The sequence below is a fragment of the Symphodus melops genome (assembly GCF_947650265.1).
Source record: "Symphodus melops genome assembly, chromosome: 15".
In the NCBI taxonomy this organism is placed as follows: Eukaryota; Metazoa; Chordata; class Actinopteri; order Labriformes; family Labridae; genus Symphodus; species Symphodus melops.
In genome coordinates, this window is record NC_136705.1 from 21,417,314 (window position 1) to 21,429,712 (window position 12,399).

Consider the following 12,399-nt stretch of genomic DNA (forward strand, 5'->3'; position numbering starts at 1 on the left):
CATCACGTAACGTTTTTTATTTATTTATTTATAATAATTATTAATCTGGATTCAAATAAACTCGGCAATTCTAGATATGTAATTTGAAATGGCCAAGTTTCTGAAGTCTTCATTTGATTTGTACTTTATTTTACTTTAGGCCTTCAAGACCCCAGACTCTACTGTTTATATTCTTATTAAAGCATATAAACTTTTAATAAATATATATATATATATATATATATCGTAATACAGGCCCCGCCCACTTTACAGAGTAAACAGCAACATTCTGTGTAGAATGTTTAGCAAAGCATCTTGATGGTATTATGACATAACAGACCTCATTCTAGAACAGAGTTGAATTATCACAGATTTCACTATCCTGGCTTCATTTCTGCTGGAGAAAGTTTTCAGATCGCATGGTCGAAATCTGAGTGAGAGTAAAGTCTCAAGATATAGCTTCAAACAACTTTGAAAAACAGTGTCAAAGAAAAACAGTGTCAAAGAAAAACAGCGTCAACGATGTTTGGCCACATTTATGAAAAGGTTTGTGATCTAGATCTATTCTGCTACAAACCGACTGTATTTTTTGTTTTACTGTTGATTCAACCCCAGACATTTTACAAATTCACAGATCTTTCTGCAAAGCCAGTTTAAATGCTTATTGTGAAAGTGTCATAGAGTTTTTACCTGTTCTGTGTCTGTGCAGAGGCCAAGGCTTGAGGTGACAGAGGAGAGCACACCCTGCCATCAGAGGAGGTAAAGACATCAATAGCTGATCATTTACATGGTCAGGTTAACAGCTTCCTTTTTTAACTGTCTTAGAGGATTTTACACAAACAAATAAATATAGGTTTGCACAGTGGGAGGAAGCATAAACCATTGCTAAAGTAGCATTCAGAGGTGTGGCTTAAGTAGCGTTCCCTGCCCCTTAAGGAGCAAAACTGCAGACATGAGACTGCACAGCTGACCTGAATTTGTCTCTCGTCAGCCCTAATAAACAAACAAACAAACCTACATAAGTAAACAAGGGTACCACAGGGTAGACATAGGCCAGAGTGACTAACTGAACACTGCTGTGAGTCTGTAAAGTAAGAAGGCTGGGTTAGATTTTTTCAGATCAATAAACGACATTGTACCAGACAAAATCAGCGGCCTCATCATACTGTAAGCACTTTGTCCACAGGTGGCGCCAAATCAACACCAACCAAAATTTCTCACAGTAACTTTGAACAATTAAGTTAAATAAAGAGCTTATTGCTGAACGGAGCCAAATAAACTGGATCACTGAAATTCACATCATTTCTTAGCACGAAAACACAACTTAAAAAGCATCCTTGTCTCTCTTCATCACCAGTGTCGACTTCTGTGACGATCCTCCTTCCTTGCACAAGCACGAGCGCAATGAGTGGTATCAGTGCTTCGATCTTTTTTGGGTATGTTACACAGCTTCACATTTCACTAATCTAACTTATTATAAAAATGTTATTTATATCAAAACTTAACTCTCATATTTGTATTTCTTTCAGCGTCCGAACAAAAGACGACGGTAAGTACTCAAAGCACTAATGATTCTCCTTCAAATGAAAATACAACACTGTACCTCACTGAACAACCTAGAAACTGTAACACAATAAAATAACTTAATTTCTTGATGTCACCAGTGTTGAGAGCGATCAAACCACGGAGTACAACCTAAACTCCAATGAGCCTGAGTTATTCAGCAAGGTATGTTTGAAGGCACTCAATGTAAACCAGATATCTATTGGTTGATAAATGTTTCCTCACATTATTCAACCAGAGTCTCTCATTGATCCGACAGAAAAGGAAAAGGGACTCTTCGTTTGAAGCCCTTGAAGAGGAAAGGAGCCCTAAGAAAAGCCGCTCCAGGCCTCACCAACACCAGGTGAAGTCTAAAAGCCGAAAAGAAAAGCAGAAAAAATTGCTTAATGAAGACAAAAGGAACAATCAAGCCATCGTCAAAAAGAAGTGGAAAAGGGCAGCAAACAAGTTCCACAACAAACCTCTCAAACACAAGCAGGTCAAGCGTTTCGGGTAAGTATCTCACACACAATTAAAGTGAGCTTTCCAGACAAATAAGAGTTTGAAAATATCATGAAGATATTGACCTGTTGGATATGTTTTCTTTGTGTTTCAGGTTTCCAAACATAGGACAAACCTGCTATATGAACTCCTGCCTCCAGAGCCTCCTCTCACTGGAGGACTTTATCAGCACCATCAGCTGTCAGGAGGCTGTGTTCAGTTTAATCCCTAATGCAGAAATGATCAGGTATGGCATCCCATGTTCTACAATGTATTCCCAAAACTATAAGAGAAAAGACAAGGCCTCTAAACTTTTTACCCCCTTTTTAGGTCTTTAATGGCAATAAAAAGGGCACGCTCTTCAGCGGACAGGCGTGAAAAAATCCACCTCCTTGAAGACTTCAAAAAAGCTGTCTCTGTCTTGGCTCCAGAGTTTGAAGATTACAACCAGAAAGTAAGTAAACTTGTGTCATGCTTTGTTTGGTGTGGTTATGTCTCAGATTCAGACCAATCTTCGTATTTCAGACCAAAGCAACAGCACAAGGACAGCACTGAATCGTAAGAAAAGGAACAAGAAGAAGACCGCAAACCTTTTAAGTGACAGTCGTAGGCTACATTTAAGGTTTATTGTTTTGGCGAGATGTCTGAGAAAAGCATCTCACAATTATTGAGAGCGGCTGCCAACCACCTCGAGGGCTCTCTATTCTTTCTTTCTCGAGTCAATACCGTCCTTGTGCTGTTGATTTGGTCTGACATACGGCTCGAGTGAGTGGTCTTAATCTGTGAGTTAACCACGCCCCTCATTTACATTAAAGAAATGTAAATAAAAACAGAGGGAAATAAATAAAAGAACCGGAAACAAATAAAAGTATTTAATATTATTTTCACAGGCAAATTAATTAATTTCATTGGCATATTTATTTATTTAATATTCAATAAGATGCCATTCCATACATGTCAAGCCACTGATGCTTGGTACAACCTACTCCAGTGTGTTTTTTTTTTTTTTTTGCAGGATGCACATGAGTTCCTCACCTCCGTCCTGGAACAAATCAGAGCTTTGAGTCCACAGCTGAAGGTGCTGGCAGACAGCATAGACCAAACTTACACTTGCCCAGTTGAAAAACACATGGTGTTCAAAATGGACAACACCAGGACTTGCAAAAGGTAGGTGTCACAGTCACAAACATATTCATAGATCTGACATCATGAGAAGCTGGGGTAAACATTCAATCAGGAACCACTGCCTGATATTTAATCTCTTAAGGACTCACTTTTACCAAAACTAAAATACATTTGAAATCTCTCCAAAACTGTCCCAAATATAAGGCTGTAGAGATAAAAACTGCTGTTTGTTGATCTGATCTTTAAAATGCTGAATCATCAGCAGAAGGTTTGTGATCATGGTTTGTTATACATCTGCAGCTGTATTAGATCTTTTTTGTCTTTTGAATGTGCAGCTGTGGTGCAGAATCCACAAGAAAGGAGGAGTACACAAACCTGTCTCTAGACTTGGCACCTGGAGGGGGAACAATTGAAGAGATGCTCCAGAATTATCTGAAGGTAACATCGACCTCTCCTCATTCATGTTAGAGCAGACTGATTCAGACAAATGTAAATCACTCGGCTTGTGTTGGCAGCATGCAGGCTGTTGTGACTGTTTCTCCTGTAAAGCATGTTGATATTTTTCTGTTCTTCAGGAAACCGATTTGGAGTATCGCTGTGAATGCGGTGCAGAGATGTCCAGCCAGCGTGCATCGTTTGCAACTTTGCCAAAGTGAGTGAAATCACAGCTATCAAATATGATCAAACTCCTAACCTGAAGTGCTCACTCACCCCAACAAGTAGATTTATCAAGACAGAACCAGTGTTTCTCATTATTCTCAAATATGTTTAATCTCCACAGAGTGCTGGTCCTGCACCTGAAGCGCATAAGATATACTCCATCCTACCAGCTCGAGAAGGTCCAGGACCCAGTAGAGCTCTTCAAGGAACTTGAGATTCCATCCAACAAGGTAAATATAAACTCAAAACTGCAACCTGATTGCAAACAAAATCATCAGAATATTTCTGTGCTAACTATGACTAACCTTCTCAGGGTGAACGCCGCTACAGCTTGGTTAGCACCATCACTCACATGGGCAGGAAAGCAGGAAGTGGTAAGATAAATCCACCTATTTCTTTAATCACATTCAATCTTCTGACTCTTATTACTAACGCTTCTAGTTTATATAATGGGGATTTGTAATAGATAGAATCACTGTTGCCAGTTAACCCTTCATGAAATCTGCTGAGTCATCAGACCGTGTAACAGTGCTCTCTCACCTGCTAGGACACTACATTTGTGACAGTGTGGATCCAAATCTGCTAGCGGGGGACTCAACAGATCGCTGGACCACTTTCAATGATGCAGAGGTCACGGAAACCAACGATGCATCTGTGCGTGAGCGGCAACGACACGAGGCATATGTCTTGTTCTACAAAAGACAGGTAGGGACTAAGTACCGTCAAAATGGTGCTCAGGTGAATTTACATGACATTGTTTGATAGGAAAAAGACTCAGATTTCATTTAAAATGTTCCCCAACTAATTGAGCAGATATGGAAAAGTTGTCTAATTCTTTGCTCAGGAAGAATGTAGTTTCAAAGAGTCAGTTTAAATGTTTGGTATTAGTTGAATCTTGTTTACTGACGTTGAATTGAAGACGTACTGGCTCTTAAATGTACTCACATTTACAGTAAGAAGAAGAAGCCACCTCTGTGAAGTACTAAAGCTGGTTGATCCTTGTGCCTTTTTTGAGAGACAGTTTATTTAAAAAAAGGTTTTCACATGAAAAAAATATTTACTTTACCACAATATGCAGATCAGTTAGACGGGCAATTCCTTCCTTATGAATCTGCTCAAAAGTTTAGCTGGTCGACATTGTTCAGAGATATCACATTCACCAGCTCGATCACATTCAACTCTTCTCTTCAAGTTTTCTTCTGATTGTTTTTATGTCTTGTGCCTTTAATATTGTTTTCATCTTTTCATAAAGGTTACAAATGGTTCCATGTTGGGATGAGAAAAATGCAATTCAGATGAAAATTCTTCTGAAGAAGGAGACTGGGGTATTAAAGGACAGATATTTGTGGAAAAAGGATTTGTATAAATAAATGCTGTAAAGTTCAGAAACCTAGAGCCTACTATCTGTATGCACAGTTTTCCACCTCTGCTGTTGAGAAGAAAGATTGAGAATTATACATATTTATTGTTTTTCTTTTCATGGTCAGGACTAGGCAATGGGACGCTTCATGGGGACTGTGGAGGGGACGATCATCTCACATTCAAACGAGATGAAGTCCAAAGTAACGTCCACTGGACGTTGAAGTAAGGGTTGTTTCTCTGCAGCTGCAGGTCCCTCCCATCCCGGACCGTGATCAGGTGCAGCAGCAGTCCCACCCCCCTCCCTGTCCCACCCCCCTCCCAGGTGCAGCAGCAGGTCCCTCCCATCCCGGACCGTGATCATGTGCAGCAGCAGGTCCCTCCCATTCCGGCCCGTGGTCAGGTGCAGCTGCAGGTCCCCCACCTGGCCCGTGGTCAGGTGCAGCAGCAGGTCCCCCCCACCTGGCCCGTGGTCAGGTGCAGCAGCAGGTCCCCCCCACCTGGCCCGTGGTCAGGTGCAGCAGCAGGTCCCCCACCTGGCCCGTGGTCAGGTGCAGCAGCAGGTCCCCCCCACCTGGCCCGTGGTCAGGTGCAGCTGCAGGTCCCCCCACCTGGCACGTGGTCAGGTGCAGCAGCAGGTCCCCCCCCCCACCTGGCCCATGGTCAGGTGCAGCAGCAGGTCCCCCCCCCACCTGGCCCGTGGTCAGGTGCAGCAGCAGGTCCCCCCCACCTGGCCCGTGGTCAGGTGCAGCAGCAGTCCCACGCCCCTTCCTGGCTCATGGTCAGGGAGCAGCCCCCCCAGCCCACTGGAGGATGGGTATTTCCCCCAGAGAGCCTGGTTCCTCCCAAGGGTCCTTCCTCTTAGAGGGAGTTTTTCCTTTGAGATGTTAGTGTGCTTAAATGTTTTTGCACTAGAAAAAATTACAATAAACATTTGAAAATTCAGAGATTTTTGTATTTTTTTTTTTTTTCAGCATTTGCCTGTAGTTGAATCATTACAATCTGCCAAAGAATCTGCAAATATGATTTTGAGTTTTCATATCTTTATATGGGTTAGAAATGCAAAGGATACTATTTTCAGTTTTTCAAGTGTTGTCTGAAGTTTGGACTGTCTTTGAAACATAATGCAGTTTGCAAACAAATGTGAGCTTCGCAGCGTGCCAAAACTACCCGTTCTTACTTATTTAGAAACAATTCACAGTTTAAATCCGACCAGTCTTCCTAACTCTGCTCCAGGTCAGAGATCAAAATAACGGACGGCCACGGCCATCGCAACGGAGGAGATAATCACAATCGGACCAAACCACGCAAATATATCACCAACTTTCTTTTTGGTCCCAAAATCATGAAATCAGAAATGATCACTTGTCAGCTTCGATAGGTGATAGTAATCGGGGACATGAGAGAAAATTAAGGTTCAGGTTACTCTTTTATGAGAGGTGATAAATCACAAAGGTGAGAAGTAAAGCTCTAATCCTGACATTTGGTTTGAAAAGACATTTGGTTTGAAAACGAAAGGATGTTTTTAAGAGCTTAAATATGTTGGTATTTTCATGTTCTGCACAGTGAGCTAGCATGTTGGAAACTCAATGAGTGTGTGTCCTTCTGTGTCCGTGTGTGTGTGTGTGTGTGTGAGAGAGTGAGAGAGGGGAGGCTGTAACGAAAGGTGTAAAAATACCATACCGCTCCAAGATAAACCCTCTCTCCCACAGTCTGACATTTAAAGAGGGCTGGAGCGTGGGAGTGTGTGAGAGGGGTTGCCCTGTGAGTGTGTTCCTGTGCACGCTGTGTGTGTGTGTGTGTGTGTGTGTGTGTGTGTGTGTGTGTTAGTGTGTTCGGTTTCCCTCCAACTTAGAGAAAAGCACCATTGATGAAAGCCGCTGCTCCTGTCCCCGAGTCAAGTGTGGACCAAGGTCAGAAGGAAACTCTGGGATTTTCCACTGTTACACAGGTGTGTGTGTGTGTGTGTGTGTGTGTGTATGTATGCATGTATGCGTGTGTTTGCGTGTTTCCCATGTTTGTACAGAACTGCATGACGTTTTAAAGCGTGTGATTCATGTGTAATTGAGAGGGGAAATCTGTTTTCATGCCACATGGGTGCCCGTCTGTAGGTCCTGTGTTGGAGGAGGATGTCTTAGAGTGAGAATGAGTCATACCGAGATGTTTCTCATACAAGCACAGATGAGGCCTTTTGACTCAGATTTCCAATAGCAACAACAGGGGCAACAGTTTAGCTCGGCTGGTAAAACCGGCGCCTGATATGCAAAAGCTACAGCTACCGGTTTGACTCCAAGCCTCAGTCCTTTGTCCATACAGTAAACTCGTCTTCACACAGTTCCTGTCTCTCCTCAGCTGTCCTATCAAAAAAAGCAAAAAGACCCCTTTTAACTTCCCTGCTTATTGTGATCAGGGTATTTGTAGCATTCTGAGGTTTTCTTTTAAATGTAAGGTGCCTTATAAATAAGATGTTTTTATACAAGTTTAATTACGGTTTAATTACAACAGCAGCAGCCTTGGATGTTTTTTTGTTTTTTTAAAGTTATTTTTGGCATTTATTGGAAAGGACAGCTAAAGAGAGACAGGAAATATTGGGAGGAGAGAGTGGAGGGATAATATGCAGCACAGGTCAAAGGTCAGATAGAAACCCACAGTTGCTGCTGAGGACTATAGCCTCTCTACACGGGGCGCACAAAATAACCGCTCGCTAGGCCGTCGGCACTCCGGCCCTTAATGTTCAACACTTTTTCCACCTACAACTTGGCGAATCCACGGATTCAATTGGCTGACCGCTTTTATGATAATATACTTAAGATTATTTACGAGACACTAAACTGACCATATTTCACCACATTCATGCCAGACATGTTGATCAAATTAACAAACTTACGACGGTTAAGTAAAGTGTGAGTGGCAACCACAAACGCCTGAATGTGACGTGAAACGCACAGGTGACACTCACACAGCAACATTACAAAAGGACAAAAAATATGTGTAAAAATGTATTTAATTGTTTTCAATAAAGATTTTAACACAACAGCATTGCTCTCCTACCTGAGCAGACACATGTTGTATTTAAATCTTGTGCATTTTTAAAATTGTGTTTAATAAAGGTAAAGGTTTGGGTTTTAAACAGAAGTTTAAATACACTTGTTAATTTATGTCATTCTTGTATGAATGTAAAAAACAATTAACATTATCTATAAAAAAAGGAATAGTTTAAACCGTCATTATAATAATAATAATAAATGTATACCAGCAGAAATACATGTTTAATGCACAAGCTGTTGACCTTAGTTAAATTAGTGAATACAATGGTGAACAAAAGATGAAGTTCATTATATAATCGATAGGGAATAAATACATAGAGAAGAACTCTTGTAATCAGATTTAATAAAAAAAACATTGATTGAAGAGAAATATTCACTCATTTCCTTTAAACTGTTTGACATTTTCATATGCAACACAACCATCCTGTGCTTTAGCCTCGCCACCCTTTCCATCAGACCCCCGCCAGAGACCTGTCAGGTCAATAAAATATGACCTTTCGCAGTACATCTGATAAAGTTCCTCGCTTTACTTGCTGACAGCTTGTATCGGAGTAATTTACTGGGCTTCAATAAAGGAGCACTCAGCTCCTTCACCTCCTCTGGCTCACTGATTTGTCACACAGGCGGGCAAGTGGAGGAGCGGCCCAGTCAGTGACCCGCCATGGTTGATGTTCATCACAGTGACACTGACCTACTTAACTGCCATCTCCTCTTGGATGTCAAAAGAAATCACAGCCTGACATTTGGAGAAAAGCTTGGCATGACAAATAACAGCCACAACTGGCTCAATAAAAGAGAAAAAAAGAAGGACTCTTTATTTGGTAGAGTCTTATCTCTCATCTGATCAGGGTGTTGCCTTTTAGTTAGGAGATTAATTTGCTTGTGAAATATCCTCAGAGCCACACACGCCTAAGAAGGGCCCATCAAACCTAACATCTCAACCTGAATCAGACACAGATTGATGGTGGTGAGGCAAAAAAGCCTTCGCCGCCGCGTACTTAGTAAGAGGCAAATGTGGGAGGCAGTGACCCGGAGCAAAGGTCTCATCAGTGCCTGTCCCCATCAGAGGCCCCTCTGCCTGTCAAAGTCACATTTTAATCCCAAACATAATTTGAATTTACACTAATGAATACAAATGACTCCCAGGACTCCACAAGCTGAGAGTAATAAATTATTATCACGGCTAACAATCGCATTTCAGAGGCCCTTTTTCAATTAGCCGCCCCTGTGGAGATGATCATGGAGGGCCCGCTCAAATGAAGACAAACGACGCCTCTCGCAACACCGTGCGTCTGCTCCTCTGATTGAATAGCTATCTAATGCAGGAACATCTTCGACGTGACGAGGCGTGAGCCTTTTTTTTTTTTTCTTTCCTTGCTTCAACTCGAGCTTGATGAGAAAGTCACTTAATTGAAAGCAGGTGTTAATCAACCTTGCTCCCATGTGGCGTGTGATTTAGCAGGGAGTTTGACAAAGAGAAGATCGTCCTTGCCACTCAGTGACACAGACCATTCAGTTGACAAAGAGGGCCTGCCTCTCTTGGTACATTTTCTTTAAGTTGTTTTTTTCCCCAGTATCACTTTTTATAAGATAATACGAAAATTAATTTGTGACCTCGAAGCTACATATGTGAGGGTTTTGACCTAGTTGTAGTTTTAAAAATACATATCTGCTGCCTGGACAAGTCTCTTTTTATATGTAAATGTTTTAACTCTTTAGTAGCCTATGTATTACCTGGTCTGGGAAAGACCTGCTCCTAATGCTTTTGATTCTGGTCTTGTGATGTTTCTTTTTGGTGATTTGGACATTCGGTACGCTTTTCCAACCAACATGTATTTCTGGACGTGTATTTCTGGACTATAATGATGACAAACTAAGCTCTAATATTGGTGTACAGTCTTTCATAAGCTCTATGTTTGGACGTTTTCAGATTTTACCAGACATAATAACACGCACAAGGAAATGACTCAAACTCAAAAACCAAAAGTATTCTCAGAAGATTAAAACCCTTTCACAAATCACCACTGCATGTAATTCTAGACTCCAATTGCTACTCACCCAAAAAAACCCAATAGGGAGCTGAGCTTACCCTCTACAAAACCAACTTAAGATAATTACAAGCGAACATACAAGAGGAGACCGTAATCATAATCGGTTCCTTTGACGTGTCTGTGGTTTTTGAAAGGCTGGAAAGCCACAAGAGTGTCATTCTGCTCAGAGAGGGGATGAATGGCTCTCTGTGTCTCTGTCAGCGGGCTGTCATCACAGAAGAGCCTATGGGGTCGCCTTACAAAGGGCATGGTCAACAACAACCACGAAAAACACATTGATACTCATTTATTTGATTGAGTTTTATTTGATCCTCAATCAAATCCCACAAATTGGAATATAGAGGCTGTGTAGTCAAGGATCCCGTGTGTTACACAGCAGCTTTATGCAGTCTGGGAAACATTTTTTCAGGCTCCTTGACTGTGTTGATGACATCGGGGTATTTGCTGACCCTCCTCCATGTAGCACACAGGTAGGTCAACATCCCTCTTCCCTCCAGCGTCTATTAACACTCAACACATTACTACTTCCACAGACAAAATGTAAACACAATTTCATCCAAGGAAAGTGATATCTGGAATCTGAAACATCTGCTTCAGAGTGATTATAATCAACATTTGTTTTCCTCTGTGTGTTTTCTGAGTCGGTTTAGATGGTCTATGACGGAGCCCATTTTGTAAGAGTCCTGCAGGTTTATAACTCTCTGTTTTAAATACAGTAAAATGTGAATGAAGTATTGCATGAGACTGTTCAATCGAATGTTTCTGCATTGTTTGCCATGTTAAAAAGAGTACCAGCAGCCTGTAAGAAATCCAAGGTTATATTTGACAGGAGGGGACAGGAAGCTGTGTGTGTGTGAGTGTATGGAGAGTTTGCATTGGCAAATTATTTCTCTGCGATTCTTATTCGATATGCAGAGATTCGTGATTCGTCCTGGTTGCTCTATTGTAGTATCCTGCTGTACTAAGGATTTCCCACCTTTAAAAGCTTATCACTAGGCAACTTTCATTTCCTAATTTAAGGTAAAAAGCAATGCTTTCTTAAGATGCACCGCCTCCATCCCTTAGCTCGCCCTCGTCTCTACACTTTTGCCGGATTTGTAAGACAGAGCTGATAAACATCTGAAAACAAGATTGAATTTCAAGTAATGATATGCACCTTAAAAGTTGAAATATTTGCGTTATGTTTGTCTTTTTAGGCCATAAAACTTTGCATAGGTTTGGAAAGCCTTTAGTCGCACTCTTACACAGCTTCCCTGAGAGGGCGTGGTCATTTCTATAGCCCACTAGTGGCAGGGCTAATGGTTAGAGAGGGCGGAGTCTCATAACCAAGTTGAAGGAAGTGCCGTCCAGTACAAGTAAACACAGAGCTAAGAACAACAAATTCACAGGGAGGCAATTAATATTCAAAATGTGGCACATTGTGCCTTTAAATATGCTCGTTGTATTCTTCTAATTCAGCCAATATTGGCTCATTTTTGGGGTGAAATAGATTTTCAACCTCCAGACTTTTCACTATCATAGTTGCATCAGTGAATCAGGCCACTATTTCCTTAGGGTCTTGTGGTTAAAAATTCAAAGTACAACTGTATAAAATTATACAACCATAAATATAAATGGGCCTTGAATCACTGAGTTGCTGTCGTTCCTGCCATAACTTACAGCAATAACAAGGTCTGAGTTAAGGAGGAAAAGGAGAGAGGAGGGCGGGTGAGATCAGGTGTGTAACAGGGCAGTGGGAGTACACAGGGTAGTAGAGAGAAAGTGAGGGAGTAAATCTGCTCCATGGCGTTCCCCTGCGTAGGGTTTATGTGTGTGTGGGGCATGCAGTGTGCTTCCAGGGGTTTCCATGCTGTCACAAAGACCCCTGTGAGACCAGCTTATTTACCCTGCAGTAAAACCCGAGAGGGAGTATACCCTGCAGTAAAAGTGGAGAGGGGGCTCAGTGGAATTAGATTTAGGGCTCACTGTTCTGTGTGTGCCGTCAGGGAAAACCCTCTCTGCCGCTCTTGTTCCGTTGTTCAACTTGAGTTATGTTGCGCTCAGAGTGGTGTGTGTGTGTGTGTGTGTGTGTGTGTGTGTGTGTGTGGGGGGGGGGGGGGGGGGGGGGTGAACATGCTGAAAAACACACAAACAAG

At 41.8% G+C, this 12,399-nt stretch overlaps 1 protein-coding gene across 5 annotated transcripts; it reads left to right on the forward strand.

The window, feature by feature from the left end:
• The first annotated feature begins 323 nt into the window (after positions 1-323).
• On the forward strand, positions 324-6,113 carry LOC306835608 (ubiquitin carboxyl-terminal hydrolase 29-like). 5 transcript variants are annotated; one of them, XM_079362257.1, is made up of 17 exons: positions 324-525; positions 689-738; positions 1,337-1,415; positions 1,509-1,528; positions 1,644-1,707; positions 1,802-2,034; positions 2,138-2,269; positions 2,353-2,476; positions 3,038-3,189; positions 3,483-3,585; positions 3,723-3,799; positions 3,929-4,037; positions 4,121-4,181; positions 4,355-4,512; positions 5,295-5,418; positions 5,504-5,755; positions 5,793-6,113. In XM_079362257.1, exons 1-15 carry the CDS (start codon positions 502-504, stop codon positions 5,298-5,300), a joined length of 1,392 nt encoding a protein of 463 aa, XP_079218383.1. In that variant the 5' UTR covers positions 324-501; the 3' UTR covers positions 5,301-5,418; positions 5,504-5,755; positions 5,793-6,113. The 5 variants fall into 5 exon arrangements, with proteins under 5 accessions (XP_079218383.1, XP_079218384.1, XP_079218381.1 ...); XM_079362258.1 differs by having other exon boundaries at positions 325-525; positions 5,295-5,456; positions 5,618-5,755; XM_079362255.1 differs by having other exon boundaries at positions 325-525; positions 5,295-5,445; positions 5,492-5,755.
• Positions 6,114-12,399: the final 6,286 nt, after the last annotated feature.

Excerpts from the sequence above, each read along its gene's own strand:
- LOC306835608 (XM_079362257.1), top strand. The coding sequence starts at position 502 with ATGTTTGGCCACATTTATGAAAAG. Across the intron at positions 1,416-1,508 it reads AGTGCTTCGATCTTTTTTGG|CGTCCGAACAAAAGACGACG; the intron begins GTATGTTACACA and ends TATTTCTTTCAG. Across the intron at positions 2,035-2,137 it reads AAGCAGGTCAAGCGTTTCGG|GTTTCCAAACATAGGACAAA; the intron begins GTAAGTATCTCA and ends TTTGTGTTTCAG.